The sequence below is a fragment of the Mastacembelus armatus genome, chromosome 10 (genome assembly GCF_900324485.2).
Source record: "Mastacembelus armatus chromosome 10, fMasArm1.2, whole genome shotgun sequence".
NCBI lineage: Eukaryota > Metazoa > Chordata > Actinopteri > Synbranchiformes > Mastacembelidae > Mastacembelus > Mastacembelus armatus.
This window is the reverse complement of record NC_046642.1, coordinates 24,501,316-24,515,616: the sequence shown is the minus strand read 5'-3', so window position 1 is coordinate 24,515,616 and position 14,301 is coordinate 24,501,316. Positions and strand designations below refer to the sequence as shown.

Here is a 14,301-nt window from a genome sequence, read left to right as displayed (position 1 = left end):
CTCAAAATGACTCATGGTAAAATTTCACAATTGCTGAGCAATCAAATCCTATGTTGGATGCAGGTCAGCTGTAAGGCTTCAATTAAGAGCAGAACTGGATGGCAACAAAGTTGGACTACAAACCAATGTACCAAACAGATAGTGTATTAGCGTGGTTTACAGGGAAATACAACAAACTGCAAATAACTATGTGCATATAAACACTGTACAGTGACTACACTTGCATCTCCCTCCACTGCCTCTCCAATCTCACTCTTTTTCAAAGTTGCACCGCATGTTCGTAACTTTCTGTCCTGCCTAACATGTTTTCACTTAAATTCTCTCCACTCGACATCACCTGCATGCTATTTTTAATTTCTTCACACAGAATACATAGAGCAGCTTTTCATTATGAATATTCCAGAGGTTCTGTGTTGCTCAGATGCTGTGACATCCAGCAAAGTCTGGATCAAACCTGTAAACCATATCTAACCCTACTTGTTTGCTGTTTATTGTCTTTAAATGTTATTACATATTATTTGCACAACCATTTGCATTCAGCTGCCTTCTACAAGTATTTACTAAAATAAAAAAAATACAGTAAAAAATAAATTTAAGTGCTGATGGTAACTGCACAACTGTGTATTTGATGTAACTGTCTTACTGTCTTCAAGAATGTGTACTTTATTTAGCACCAAACATTGTTAACAGTGATGTCAGCAACTCTGTAAGTATAACAACAATTTAAAAAGGGACTTCCTCTGCCTATGCCTGCATGCTATAAATTTCCTGTATTTAAATGTTTCAAAATACATGACAGATTTGACTTACAAAGCTATATCTTTGGGACATGTGGTCTGTTTGCTGCCTCGGAACAAAACTGATCAATTATCTTTTGACATGGTGCTACTCTCTCCAGGTATTGTCTGCAGACCTTGTGTAGTGTACATCAATAAATACTTGTACCTGTTATAAAGCTGTGACCGTGACACACTGCTGCAGTTAGAACAGAGCAACCAGGATGGGTTTCCATTAGTAAGTGTTTCAAATGCAGTGTAATGAAAATGTAACACATATAAATGAACTGAGGAAATATCAAGATCCTTTGTCGGCATCTCCAGCACATGTCCATCCACAACCAAATGTTTTCTTTTGGGTTTTGTGTCTTTGTGTGACTCTATGTGTAAGTGCAACTCATTGTTTTTTAAACCCTGTCTTGGCTTTGCTTCCCATAATGTGACCCGTTGCATTGCTAACACACACACACACACACACACACACACACACACACACACACACACACACACACACACACACACACACACACACACACACACACACACACACACACACACACACACACACACACTATGTAAATACAAATGGGAAAACAGATCTACACAGCCTTTAAAGTGTCCACGTAATTGCCTGTTAGCATTACACACAATTACATTTCCTATAGCACCTCTAATAAGGCAGAACAAAATACTGACAGTGAGTGCATCATGGGTATTACAATCCCCATGTCAAATGCACATAATGGACAGAAAAACATTATTGCAATAGTGGACAGAGAAACCCACTTCAAAAGCACTTTACTGAAAATACAGTATGTTGAAACTACTTAACTATCAAAGGAGGATTGGAGTCATGTATTCATCAGAAACTGGGATTGTACAAAGTGCTGAAAAGCTTCACTTTATAAAATAAAAATCCTTTCAGATTAAACTTCTTCAAGCTATCATTATCAAATGAGGTTCTGTGGTCTACATTGCTTCTGTTTGTGGGTCTTTGACATGAAAAACACTACAATCAATACAACAGTATGTGTAACCTAAATGAAACTACTACTAGAAGTTTTCCGCTGTTAGAGCAGTGAATGTATGTCACTGGATGAAATTTGTGATTTCTACCCTTGTGTAATGGCCAACGGGGACCTCCCTGCCCTGTGCATCTCTTGCAACATTTCCTCTTTCAGGAAATCAAGCAGCCATTGAGGCTCACTCATCTACAGTCTCACATACAATTATCCACAAACCTCAGTCATTCTTCAACCTTTCTTTTTTACTTCTAATCTCTTAATTCATATGCATGTATAGGGTGTGGCTATGTTACTGGCATCATTCTATATCTTACTATGGTTGCATTAATGAGGTTCATCACTATTTATAAAATCACTATTTGTCCAAAAGGACCCCTTTTGATGCTCCAAACTGAAACTAACTCATACATGCATAGTAACACAAGGTTTGTGGTATAGTAAAAGCATGTGAACACAGAGCACAACCAGCTGCACAAGCCTAAATAAGACTAAACACCTTCTGTAACCACAAACCACTCACACATACACAAACAGATATTATGATAAGGAAGTGAGCCCCACCCAGGACCCTTTAAAGTTGCTGCCGATGCTGGTATGTGTATGTTTTTATAAGAACCACAGGACTTTTCAGTCAAGTGAGATTTTTTTTTATACTCCTAATTAACTGAAAGTAGATATACCGAGTTTTACCAGAAGTGATGTGTAACAAGCTGTAATATGCCAAGTCTGTGTGTGTCAGGATACAAAAGGCAGTCTCCAGCCAAAAGTTAGCATTGGCTGATGGTGCTAATGTGACACAAAACTTGAAATATTCCCAAATTAAAATCATATTAATACAAAGGCAAAATTGTGTCCAGGCTAAGTTGCTAATGTTACCAGAACAAAGGAGTTTGCTCTTTGCCCCACTCTTTGTGCAAATGTATGTGTCACCCACCGTGTCAGACTCTTAGCTGCCAAGAGCTCCTACATGGCTGACTTTTGGAAATGAATACCTGTGATTTGAAAACTTTTGCTAGATGGAAAACAAGGCTAATATTTTGATTGTATCTTCACAACACAGGGTAAAGAAGGTTGAAGAAAGACAGAAGGCCTGTAGGAATCTGATTGTCATTGAGAGGGGGAGTATAGCTGAAAGATGCCATGTCCTGTCCCAGTTTCACTTGATTCAATCAATTTAATGTGTAAAACCTTAGTTATTGCACTGAACATCAGTATCACAGACTGCAACATGGTTATGATCTTCCATACGTGTAACAAACACATACTGAAATGGAAAAGATGGACATAAAAGTATTATGTACTCACTTTGTACACCTGACCATAGGTTCCATTGCCAACGACCTCCACTAATTCAAAGATGCCTGCTGGATCCTAGAAAACAAAAATAAGTTGGTCAAATAAGTAAAAATAGGATTGGATAGGAGTTCTGTTACGGTCTGGCTGTACAGACCATGGCACATTTCAGCAAATTCAAAATAAAAAAGGTTTGTGCCAAGCATAACTATGACAAACAGCTATATAACTCTAGTATTAAAGGCAAATAGAGCAGAACAATGCAGTGTTATATTGACACAGAGACTGAGGAAGTGGTTTTGCAAAAGTGGATAACATTGTGAGCTACAAGCAATGAAAACACAGGCTGAAAATCACTGAAAAGTCCTCAAAACTGTATTTTGTAGGTTATGACTGTACTGACTCTGGAGTGGTCAAAGGAGAAATAAAGGACATTACATCAACATAAAGGCTCTTGCAACACAGGCACATTTTCATTTCTTATATTAAACAGCTACTAGAGAAATATATCAGGAAAATCCCATAAAGCAGCATAAAGCCATACCCTAGATATTAGTTACGGAAACCAGGTCAAAACAACAACATGCCATTAACTTTGAATGCTGGTTGTTCTTAGTTTTACTATGAATAAACACAGTTTAAAGACTCTTTGCATTTCGAACACTTGTTGCTCGTCACCAAAGCAAAAGCCTGCGTGTAAACACTGACCAGTTTCACACGGAAAGACCAGTAAAAGACCAGTGAAGGACCAGTGAAAGACCAGTAAAAGACCAGTTTCACACGGAAAGACTAGCGTTTCCAGTGTTTCACACGAGAGACCAGTGTTTGAACACTGGTTGTACAAGCCAAAGTCGTCCAGTTTCGATGACAGCCTCCACATCTCAGCGTTTACATTTCACCGAAAAGGAAAACACACCGTCACTTACTCTCAAAGCAGCGAGGTCGATGTTGTCCAAACTCCGAGTGGTGTTTTCTCTCGACATTGCTGTCAGGAGCTTATTATTGGCAGACATGGACGGATTCTGGTCTACAAACTAACGGGTCGGATCCATGCTGAACTTTAGCTAGCAGCGACAAGCAAGCGGCGCAGAGCACACACTTCCGGACACGCCTTTCACAATAATAGACCCAAGCGGAAAAAGCAAGAATTTGTGATTTTCAGGTTTACTCTTGTAACTGTCCTGACTGAGCCGAAGGGGTGAGAAATGCGCAGTCACAGTGAAGGCAGAGCTCGACCTATTGTAAATCTGCATAGAATTACTGAAACCCTCTATTTACATTGGAAATCATGCTGCACCTTACCTCACACTGTAGAGTTTTGCTTTTAAAAGTGATTTTTCAGTGAACTAGTAAAGGGATTAGAAAGAATATTCATTTTTCAAAGCACATCGAAATGCAGCTGGTACAAAACAATCTCACCCTATAAACTATACTCTGTTGTAAATAAATGTTTGTTAATAAAAAAAATTACACAACCAGTTAACAACAAATGCAGGGGACTTTTCAGTGTCACTATCCTGAAGGTTTTTCCCAGACGTTCATTTTCTCTTTAAAGTTCACCCTTGTCCTGTGAGCATTTGTAGGTGCATTTTAAACCATGAAGGCTGCTGTATACCAGACTACTACAGAGTATATGCAGGTGGAATTGGGGCATGCCAACAGGCCATGAGTGAGTGTTTGACGCAGAACTCTCCAGGATATAGCCCATACCATATTTGAAAACGTGTAGGCAACTCAGTCTCACAAGTACCAGTGTGATTTAGCATCATGAATTTATTGGAAACACTGGCACAGTGCTCATTATCACGGAGCCAAAAATTTGAGCTAAGTCAGCTAATTAGTCTGCACTTGCCAATTCAAATAATGCAGGCTAATACATTTATATAACTTTGATGATGTCTTTACTTTCATTTTACTCAATAGAAACTACAGTGCAAGGGTGTTTAGTGATAGTGTGCACAGTTAGCTTACTACAAAGTAAAAGTTTACTTTCAAGGTTTATTCACTCCATATTTGTTGTAGTTTTTGCAATCATGTGTAAGACATGTAGCTTGAACCAGTAAGTAAAAGTCAGCACAGCAAGGATTTTTATATGGAGGGACATATATATAGCCACTGGGTGTGTGTTGTGTGTTGGACTGAAACAGAGGAAGCAAGAATTTGCTGTGTGTTAGTGTCAGGAGAATGAGAGAAAGCTGGCAAGTGACTCTTGCACCCTCTGTATGTGTATTTGTGTGTGTAAGTGAATGTGACAGAGTGAGAGAGGGAGAATGGCTGTGAGTGTGTAATGTTGTTGTGTAAGTGTGTTTGCGTCCCACTGAAGAATGGGCTCACTGTGGTCTCACAAAGTGGCCCTATTCACACGAGGGTCAGCTGCCTGCATACACAAACTCTCAAACACACACATTTCTGGACCAGCATCCAACCTAAACAAGACAGCTTCAGTGAAACAATTGAATAAGAACATTGAGGCGTGACAGAGGTCATTTGTCTCACTCTCTCTATAATTTCTTTCTTTCCATGTGTGTTTCGGTGTCTTTGCAAACAGGCAACATAAACTGTAAGTCATTCTGTGTCAAAAGGAAGTTGACATTCAACCTAAACCATTTCCTTCTGGCTCTTGCATGCATGAACACATAGACTCATGCATGACGGCAAACACCAGCGCTTAGTACTATATTAGTGATATATAGATCACAGACAAAGGGAAAAAAATATAAACGTCATATTGTAGACATTCAGACCGATTCACCACAGGTATGCAAAAACATTCAAACTATTCAACTGTTAACAGTTAATGGGAGACAATGTTCGGTGAAAGGTGACAGCAAGATAAAAAGCTGCTTAATAACAGGTCTGAGAAGATTGAACAAATCTCAAGTCCTCAGAAAGGCTGATTCAGTTCAATTCAATTTAAATGTGTAGCACCAAATCACAATAAAATCACCTCAAGTCCAACAAATTCCTCATGAATAAGGACTTGGGAACTGTGGAGACGAAAAACTCCCTGTAATGGAAGAAACCTCCAGCAGAACTGGGCTTAGGTTGAGTGTCCATCTGCCTTGATCAGTTGATAGGGAGAAAAGCAGAAACAAGATCATCAACAAATCCTGGTCCTGCAACTGGGCACAAAAAATCTAAAAAGCAGTGTCCCAGATTTTTAACTGACACTAAAGACAAGCGATTAAGAATACGAATGTTAGATCACCTGACAAGTTCTATTTTTCTACTTCTACTCAATCAGACAAACCTGTTATTGAAAAAAATGCACATAAGAGAGTCATCATCATCTAAGGGCTGCAGGGTTCATCAGTATGCATAATAAATCACAACACTGTACAATGCCACATTCTGAAAGTGTTGAAGGCACCCCTGTGCTGTTTAAATACAGTGTTTAAAATTAACTTAGTATCCTGCAGGTAAATCAGTAGAGCTTGACTTTAGCTATTGCCCTTGACCAGAGCTTTTAACCCCCAGCTTCTCCAGTGGGGCTGCTCACTTATTAATGGATAAGATTGTGTGTGCACTGGAAAACTTCCCGGTGTGAATGCGGTACTGTTTGTGGTTGTGAGGCTGGAATTGTTCCTGAAGAAGGGCATTCAGACTCTGCAGGTTACAGACCCAAATACAGATCCCAAAATACAACTTTCCTGCAGACTAACTGTATACATTTTTTTTAAAAAAAGGACCTGTAACACACCACTGCTTTCTCAGTTTTAATGTGGGTTGTGTATGATGCAACTGGGCTCCACAGTGTAAGAAAAGGCCTGAACAAGATAAATCAGACTGTGAGACTTCATGAAGATGGGAGACACACAAGAGCATCAATAGATTCCTGAACAGGAAGTAAGCAGGAAGGTGCAATGTCCTCTTTCAAAAAATGACACCACACACAAATCACTGTTTACACACCTTGCATTGAAAAACAGATACGGAACATAGGTGTGGAAATTGTTGCCAGGGTGAATACTGAAGGACAATGCACAATGTCAACCTCTACAGATGGCATCCAAGAAGAAAACCATTACTCTCAAAACAGACCAAAACTGCAAGATTAAATTTTAACAACATGAAAAGAAGCCTAATGAACACTGACAGCAAGTTTTTTGTGAAGTCAAAATAAATGAGACTGGATCAGACAGCACCAAGCTGGTTTGACAGTGGCATGGCCAGAATATCCATAGTCTATAGTGCCCACTGTGAAAAACTGGAGGTTGGAATGTGCTATACAAACCAGATCAAGATCAGGATTTAGAGCACAGTGCTGAAACAGCACTATTAGAAGTCATCAACGATCTTCTCTTAGCCTCATATAATGGACTCGTTTCTACACCTTTCCTGCTAGACCTTAGTGCTGCATTTGACACCATCGACCACAGCATCTTATTACCGGGACTGGAGCATGTGATTGGAATCAAACAAACAGCATTAAAATGGTTCCAGTCCTATTTATCGGACAGATTCTAGTTTGTTCATGTCCACGATGAACCTTCCACACACACAATAGTTAGTTATGGAGTTAGTTCTGTGCCAGGACCGATTCTGTTCACCTTGTACATGCTTCCTTTAGGCAATGTTATTAGGAAGCACTTTATTAATTACCACTGCTATGCAGATGACACTCAGCTGTATCTATCTATGAAACCTGTTAACACAAACCAGTTAACCAGACTTCAAGCGTGTCTAACTGACATAAAGGCATGGATGACCAGTAACTTTCTACTTTTAAACTCAGAAAAAACAGAAGTTATTGCATTTAGGCCTAAAAACCTCAGAAATAACTTTTCTAAAATTATAGCTACTTTAGATGGCATAGCCCTGGCCTCCAGCACTACTGTGAAAATCTTTGACCAGAACATGTCCTTTAACTCACACATAAAACAAATCTCTAGAACTGCTTTCTTTCACCTGCGCAACATTGCCATAATTAGGAACATCCTGTCTCAGAAAAACTAGTCCTGTTACCTCAAGGCTAGATTACTGTAACTCATTACTATCTGGATGTCCCAGTATCTCCATAAAAGGCCTCTAGTTAATCCAGAATGCTGCAGCCAGAGTCCTGACAGGAACTAGCAAGAGAGATCATATTTCTCCTATACTGGCTTCTCTTCTTTGGCTCCCTGTAAAATACAGAATAGAATTGAAAATCCTTCTCTCCCCTTCATGATCAAGCTCCTTCATACCTTAAAGACCTCATAGTACCATATTATCCCAATAGAGCACTTCTCTCTCAGAGGGCAGGTCTACCTGTGGTTCCCAGAGTTTCCAAAAGTAGAATGGGAGGCAGAGCCTTTAGCTATCAAGCTCCTCTCCTGTGGAACCAGCTCCCAGCCTGGGTTCAGGAGGCAGACACTGTCTGTACTTTTAAAGCTGGACTTAAAACCTTCTTTTTTGACAAAGAGTATATTTAGGGCTGGCTTCAGGTAACCCTGAACCATCCCTTGGTTATGCTGCTATAGGCCTAGACTGCCCGAGGACCATCGGTGCACTGAGCTCCCCTACCCTAACCCTCCCTCCCCTTCCCTTCCCCTCCTCCCCCCTCACATGTATATTCCACCACGGAATGTCACTAACCTTGTGCTCTCGCTCTCCCCTAGTTTGTGCTTTCTCCCTCTCTCTCTGTTCTCTCACTGTACCTTCTGCAGGTGTCCCTGGTCCTGGAGCTGTATATTACTGATGTGCAGTTACTGGCCCCACCAACCTTCAGTGACCAAGTCACCAAGTGCTGCTCATAAGAGATTTGTTTTGTTTTTTTTTTGTTTTTTGTAAAGTACCTTGAGATGATTGAATTATAATTTGGCACTATAAAAATAAATTGAATTAAACATGCTCACAAACACAATGCAGTGAGGCTCAGATTTAACTTATAAATCAGAAACAAAAAGCTTTTAGGGCCAAGAGCAAAGACTGTCATGGCCTGTTGTTTTTGAGTTCCCGTGATGGACTTTTATTTTGGTTTCTGTTTTCCTGCCTCACCTAGTTGAGTTCTGGGTAGCTTTATGTCTATTTAGAGACTGTCCCTTCGTTTGTCTTTTATATATACTTGCCTCGTTCCTTTGTGCCCTGTCGGAGTATTAGTTTGAGGTTGAGTGTGAGTTTGCCATGTTCCCTGAATGATTTTCCTGAGTTTGCTATAAGAATTCGTGAGTTTCCTGTGTCTTTTCCCGTCCGTGCCTAAGGTGACTTTTTGCTAGACTAAGACTAAACACAACTTAAACACACAAATAATAAAATTAATCCAGACCACATATCTATGCATTTTTATTGTGATTGTTTTAGATTTGTTTATTCTAAATATAATACATTCAATATTTTGCTGTTTGTGATGAATATACTGCTGACAGACAGAGAGAATATAATTTCTTTGCTTTTCTACTATATACAGGTCAATAATTACATTGGAATGTGAATATATGAGACCTTCATGAACATATTTTAATGACCTCTTATGAAATATAAAAGAATTATTGAGTTGACTTTAAAACTTTACAACTTTAATTTTAAGAAATCCTGCAGCCAGCCAGCGGTGTAAATCTTTTTTTTGTTGTAGATTATGGTAACAGTGTTTGACGTCAACTATGATTGGAAAGTAAGGTGCGGGTATGGCACTAGGAAACTAATATTATCTTATAATGACATTAATTAGAAGCTACCTAGGCTTATTTTTGCTGGTACTTCGATGAAACAAAGCCTAAAGCTTTTAGAAAAGGCATCTTCTCAGACAAAAAATGAGATGCAGTCCACCACTGTAATATATACAGGCAGACACAGAGGTAAGTTAAGTCCGAAGTTTTACTGACTGATTCACAGACAGGAACAAACGGGAAACAAGGAAACAGGAATAGCAGAATCTCAGTTTAGTTTTGGTCGCGGGAGTATGGTCCACGTCGTGCTTACGAGATCGGACAAGGAGATGAGTGTGGGGAGTGCTTTTATGCATGGCTAGATGACTGTGGTGATGAGGTGCAGGTGGTCGTGATTAGAACTCAGGTGAGGCTGATCGTTGTGATTGTCTGATGTGGGAGCCTGGCTGATCCGTAACAGTACCGCCCTCTCCATGGCCTGCTCCTGAGGGCCGACCCCGGCGTCGTGGTGGTCTACCTCGGCCTCGGGGAGCTGGACGATCGGGGTGAGTCGTGTGGAAACCCTCCAGGAGTGTTGGATCCAAAATGTCCTCCCTGGGGACCCATGAGCGTTCTTCAGGACCGTACCCCTCCCAGTCCACGAGGTACTCCAACCTGCCACCACGGCGCCGGAATTCCAAGATCTCCTTCAATCTATAGACAACACCTTCCTCTAAGATGAGAGGGAGAGGAGGTTCTGCAGGCTGGCCAGGCTCTATGGAGACAGAAGGAGAGAAGGGCTTAAGTAGTGACACATGGAAGGTGGGATGGATTCTGTAATGTGAGGGTAACTGGAGCTTATATGTGACCGGATTGATCCGTTGCAGGACGGTGAAGGGGCCAATAAATCTGGGACTAAGTTTCCTGCATGGTAGACGCAGCTTAATGTCCCGGGTAGACAGCCAAACCTGCTGCCGTGGTTGGTAAGTAGGAGTGGCAGCCCGTCGCACATCGGCCATCATCCTCTGTCTGCGCACTGCCTATTGCAGTTGGTGGTGTGCTGCGTCCCAGACCCTCTCGCTCTCTCGGAACCAGTAGTCGACTGCGGGAACATCTGAGGGTTCCCCAGTCCAGGGGAACAGGGGAGGCTGGAAACCGAGCACGCACTGGAAGGGAGTGAGACCCGTAGCGCTCTGACGAAGGGAGTTTTGGGTGTACTCGGCCCAGCCCAGGAATCGATTCCACGAGTCCTGACGGTCATGGCAAAAGGTCCTCAGGAAGCGTCCCACCTCCTGGATCTTCCGTTCAGTCTGTCCATTCGACTGGGGATGGTAACCTGAGGAGAGGCTCACGGTCACACCTAGGAGCGAAAGAAAGGCTTTCCAAATCCTCGAAATGAATTGGGGACCCCTGTTCGATACGATATCTTCAGGGAGACTGAAGTTTCTGAAAACTTGATTAAACAGTATCGCCGCTGTTTGGAGGGCAGTGGGCAAACCTGTAAGAGGTACAAGACGACAGAATTTAGAAAAGCGATCGATGATGACAAGAATGCAGCTGTTACCGTCTGAGACGGGCAGGTCTGTGATGAAGTCCACTCCTAGGTGCGACCAGGGACGGTTGGGTATGGGTAATGGACAGAGTTTACCGGTGGGGAGGTGGCGAGGGTTCTTGGAGATGGCGCAATCGGGGAAGCCTAGTATGAATCGCTTCACATCCCTAGCCATATTCGGCCACCAAAAGCGATCACGTAGCAGCAACAGTGTAGCGTTGACCCCTGGATGGCCCGTACCCAGGGACATATGAGTGGCATGGATGAGAGGAGTGCATTGAATTCTGGGGACGTATTGATGGTCTGGGGGACAGCCTGGTGGATTAGCTGGAGGTGTGGTAGAGGCGACCGTGGGAGAAGTCCACTGAATGGGACTGACGAAGATCGTGGTTGGTAGTATCCCTTCTGGTTCCTCCGAGCTCTCCTCAGGGGTAAACAGGCGGGACAGGGCATCTGCTTTGACATTTCTAGGGCCTGGGCGGTAGGAGAGTTTGAATTGGAACCGGGTAAAGAACAGAGCCCACCTGGCTTGACGGGGGTTCAGTCGTTTGGCCTGGCGAAGATACTGCAGATTTTTATGATCTGTTAAAACCAGGAATGGATGCGCTGCCCCTTCCAGCCAGTGCCTCCATTCCTCCAGCGCCAATTTGATGGCTAAGAGTTCCCGGTTGCCGATGTCGTAATTCCTCTCCGCCGGGCTGTGAACTGTGGACTGATGAAACATACATTTTTCTGCCTTAAGATGTAACTGGAAGTCCCTCAGCCGCTGGAGGACCTTTGCAACATGTTGGCGATGATCGTCAATGTTCCAGGAGTAGATGAGAATGTTGTCAATGTACACCATGACAAACCGATCGAGGAACTCCCGAAGCACCTCATGAATGAATCCTTGAAAGACGGAGGGGGCGTTCACTAAAGCATACGGCATTACCCGGTACTCATAATGACCGGTAGGGGTCACAAAAGCCGTCTTCCATTCATATCCATTACGTATGCGGATGAGATTATAGGCGCTGCGGAGGTCCAGCTTTGTGTAGATGGTGGCACCGCGCAGTTGTTCCAAAGCGGCCGGTACCAGGGGAAGTGGGTATCGGAACTTAACAGTGATCTCATTGAGCTTTCAGTAATCGATGCAGGGTCTCAATCCTCCGTCCCTTTTGGCCACGAAGGAGAAACTGGAAGCAGCAGGGGATGTGGATGGTACAATATAGCCCTGGTGTAGCGCCTCTTCAATATACTCCTTCGTGGCCCTTTGTTCGGGAAGTGATTCTACCTCGGGGTAATGGTTCATCCGGAATGAGATTGATGGCACAGTCCCATGGCCGATGTGGTGGTAACTGGGCTGCTTTCTCGGGACAGAAAACATCACTAAAGTGGGAATAACAGGATGGTATGTCAACAGATTGTTTCTCTACGGGGCTTTCGATCGAGGTGGAATGGATAGGAAGTGATCTTGGAGCTGGTGACAGAGGTTGTGGTAAGTGAGGGAAGCAATGCGGGAAACAATCTTCTCCCCACTTTAGGATTTCCCCTGTCCTTCCAGGACAGGATGGGGTTGTGTTGCACCAGCCAGGGGCGTCCTAGGAGGATGTCCACAGTGGAACCCTCCAGAACTAACAGATGCAGCTCCTCCTGATGTAATAGTCCAATCTGTAGTTGTAAGGGCCCCACACAGTATCATACATAGCGTCTTGTTAAAGGTTTACCTGTTACGGATTGGATCTCATAAGTGGTTTCCGTGGACGAGGTCTGGAGTCGTAGTTACCGGCAGAGGTAGTAGAGCACAAGTGGTAAGGGGATTCATCTTGGGAATAGAGGGATGGATGGTACTCACCAAAGTTCGGATTGGCCGAATGGGACAGTTTCGGATCACGTGCCCGCCCGTACCGCAGTACAGACAAAGTCCCATGGAGATACGTCTCCGTCTTTCCGCAGAGGTCAGGCGGTTAGTGTCCGTCTGCATGGGTTCTGGGGGGTTATATGTCTCTGATTGGGATCTAGTGGGAGTGACTGGAACCGTGGAGAGATCCGTGGGACATGACTGGAGGCGATTGTAGCATGTGATGGCTAATTGGATGAACTTTTCCAACCCATAGTTGTCGTCATATGCAGCGTAGACGAGGTTTTAGTCCCTGACGGAAAGCTGTAATGAGGGACTTCTCATTCCATCCGCTGGCAGCTGCAAGGGTTCTGAACTTAAGGGAATACTGATGAATAGACATATCTCCTTGTCGCAGTTGGTAAAGTTGTTCCCCGACAGAGGAATCTCCTGGCGAACAACTCGAAAATGGGCGAGGAAATTAGGCAATGATTGAGTACCCACCTGGCTCAGGACAGTCTCTGCCCATTGAAGCGCAGGTCCAGTCAAGGATGTAACCATGAACGCTATTTTCGACTGGTCGGTAGGAAACATATGTGGATGCAGATCTATGGCAAGGGTACATTGTAAAAGGAATCCATTGCCCTCCTCCGCCGAACCAGAGAACGGCGCTGGCCGCACCACGGGCCTGGCGACTACGATCGGCGATGAAGTACTGGTGGTTGCGATTGCCGGTGAGGGTGCAGGAGCCGGAGATGCTGTAGTCGAAGGGGTTGAAGGAATATTCTCTTCAGAGTGTCCACCAGCTCGAGAACAGGATCCGGAGCGCTCATCTTGTGAGTCGGTAATTGGTCTGATCTTCTGTAATATAGGCAGACACAGAGGTAAGTTAAGTCCGAAGTTTTACTGACTGATTCACAGACAGGAACAAACGGGAAACAAGGAAACAGGAATAGCAGAATCTCAGTTTAGTTTTGGTCGCGGGAGTAAGGTCCACGTCGTGCTTACGAGATCAGACAAGGAGATGAGTGTGGGGAGTGCTTTTATGCGTGGCTAGATGACTGTGGTGATGAGGTGCAGGTGGTCATGATTAGAACTCAGGTGAGGCTGATCGTTGTGATTGTCTGATGTGGGAGCCTGGCTGATCCGTAACAACCACAAAATGAAACTTAAGGAAAAGACCATACATTTACATTACCTTATAAGACATCATGCCTGGTATGTGTAGTCTTTTACCAACGTGTTGTGAACTGTATGAGAGCTGCAGTTATTA

The 14,301-nt window shown here is 43.2% G+C and overlaps 1 protein-coding gene across 7 annotated transcripts in view; it reads right to left on the bottom strand.

Annotated features, from left to right (window-relative positions):
- The window catches only part of LOC113144301 (mitogen-activated protein kinase kinase kinase kinase 4), a 60,231-nt gene extending 56,026 nt beyond the window's left edge, over positions 1-4,205 (bottom strand). For 4 of the 7 annotated variants that reach the window (XM_026330233.2, XM_026330237.1, XM_026330234.2 and 1 more), the window contains exons 1-2: positions 4,021-4,204; positions 3,107-3,172 (exon numbers count right to left, since the gene is read on the bottom strand). In XM_026330233.2, coding sequence (XP_026186018.1) covers positions 3,107-3,172; positions 4,021-4,107 — 153 coding nt within the window. In that variant the 5' untranslated portion in view covers positions 4,108-4,204. Of the gene's footprint in view, positions 1-3,106; positions 3,173-4,020 lie in introns of all 7 variants that reach the window. The other 3 variants (XM_026330236.1, XM_026330238.2, XM_026330239.2) reach the window with 1 other exon arrangement.
- Positions 4,206-14,301: the final 10,096 nt, after the last annotated feature.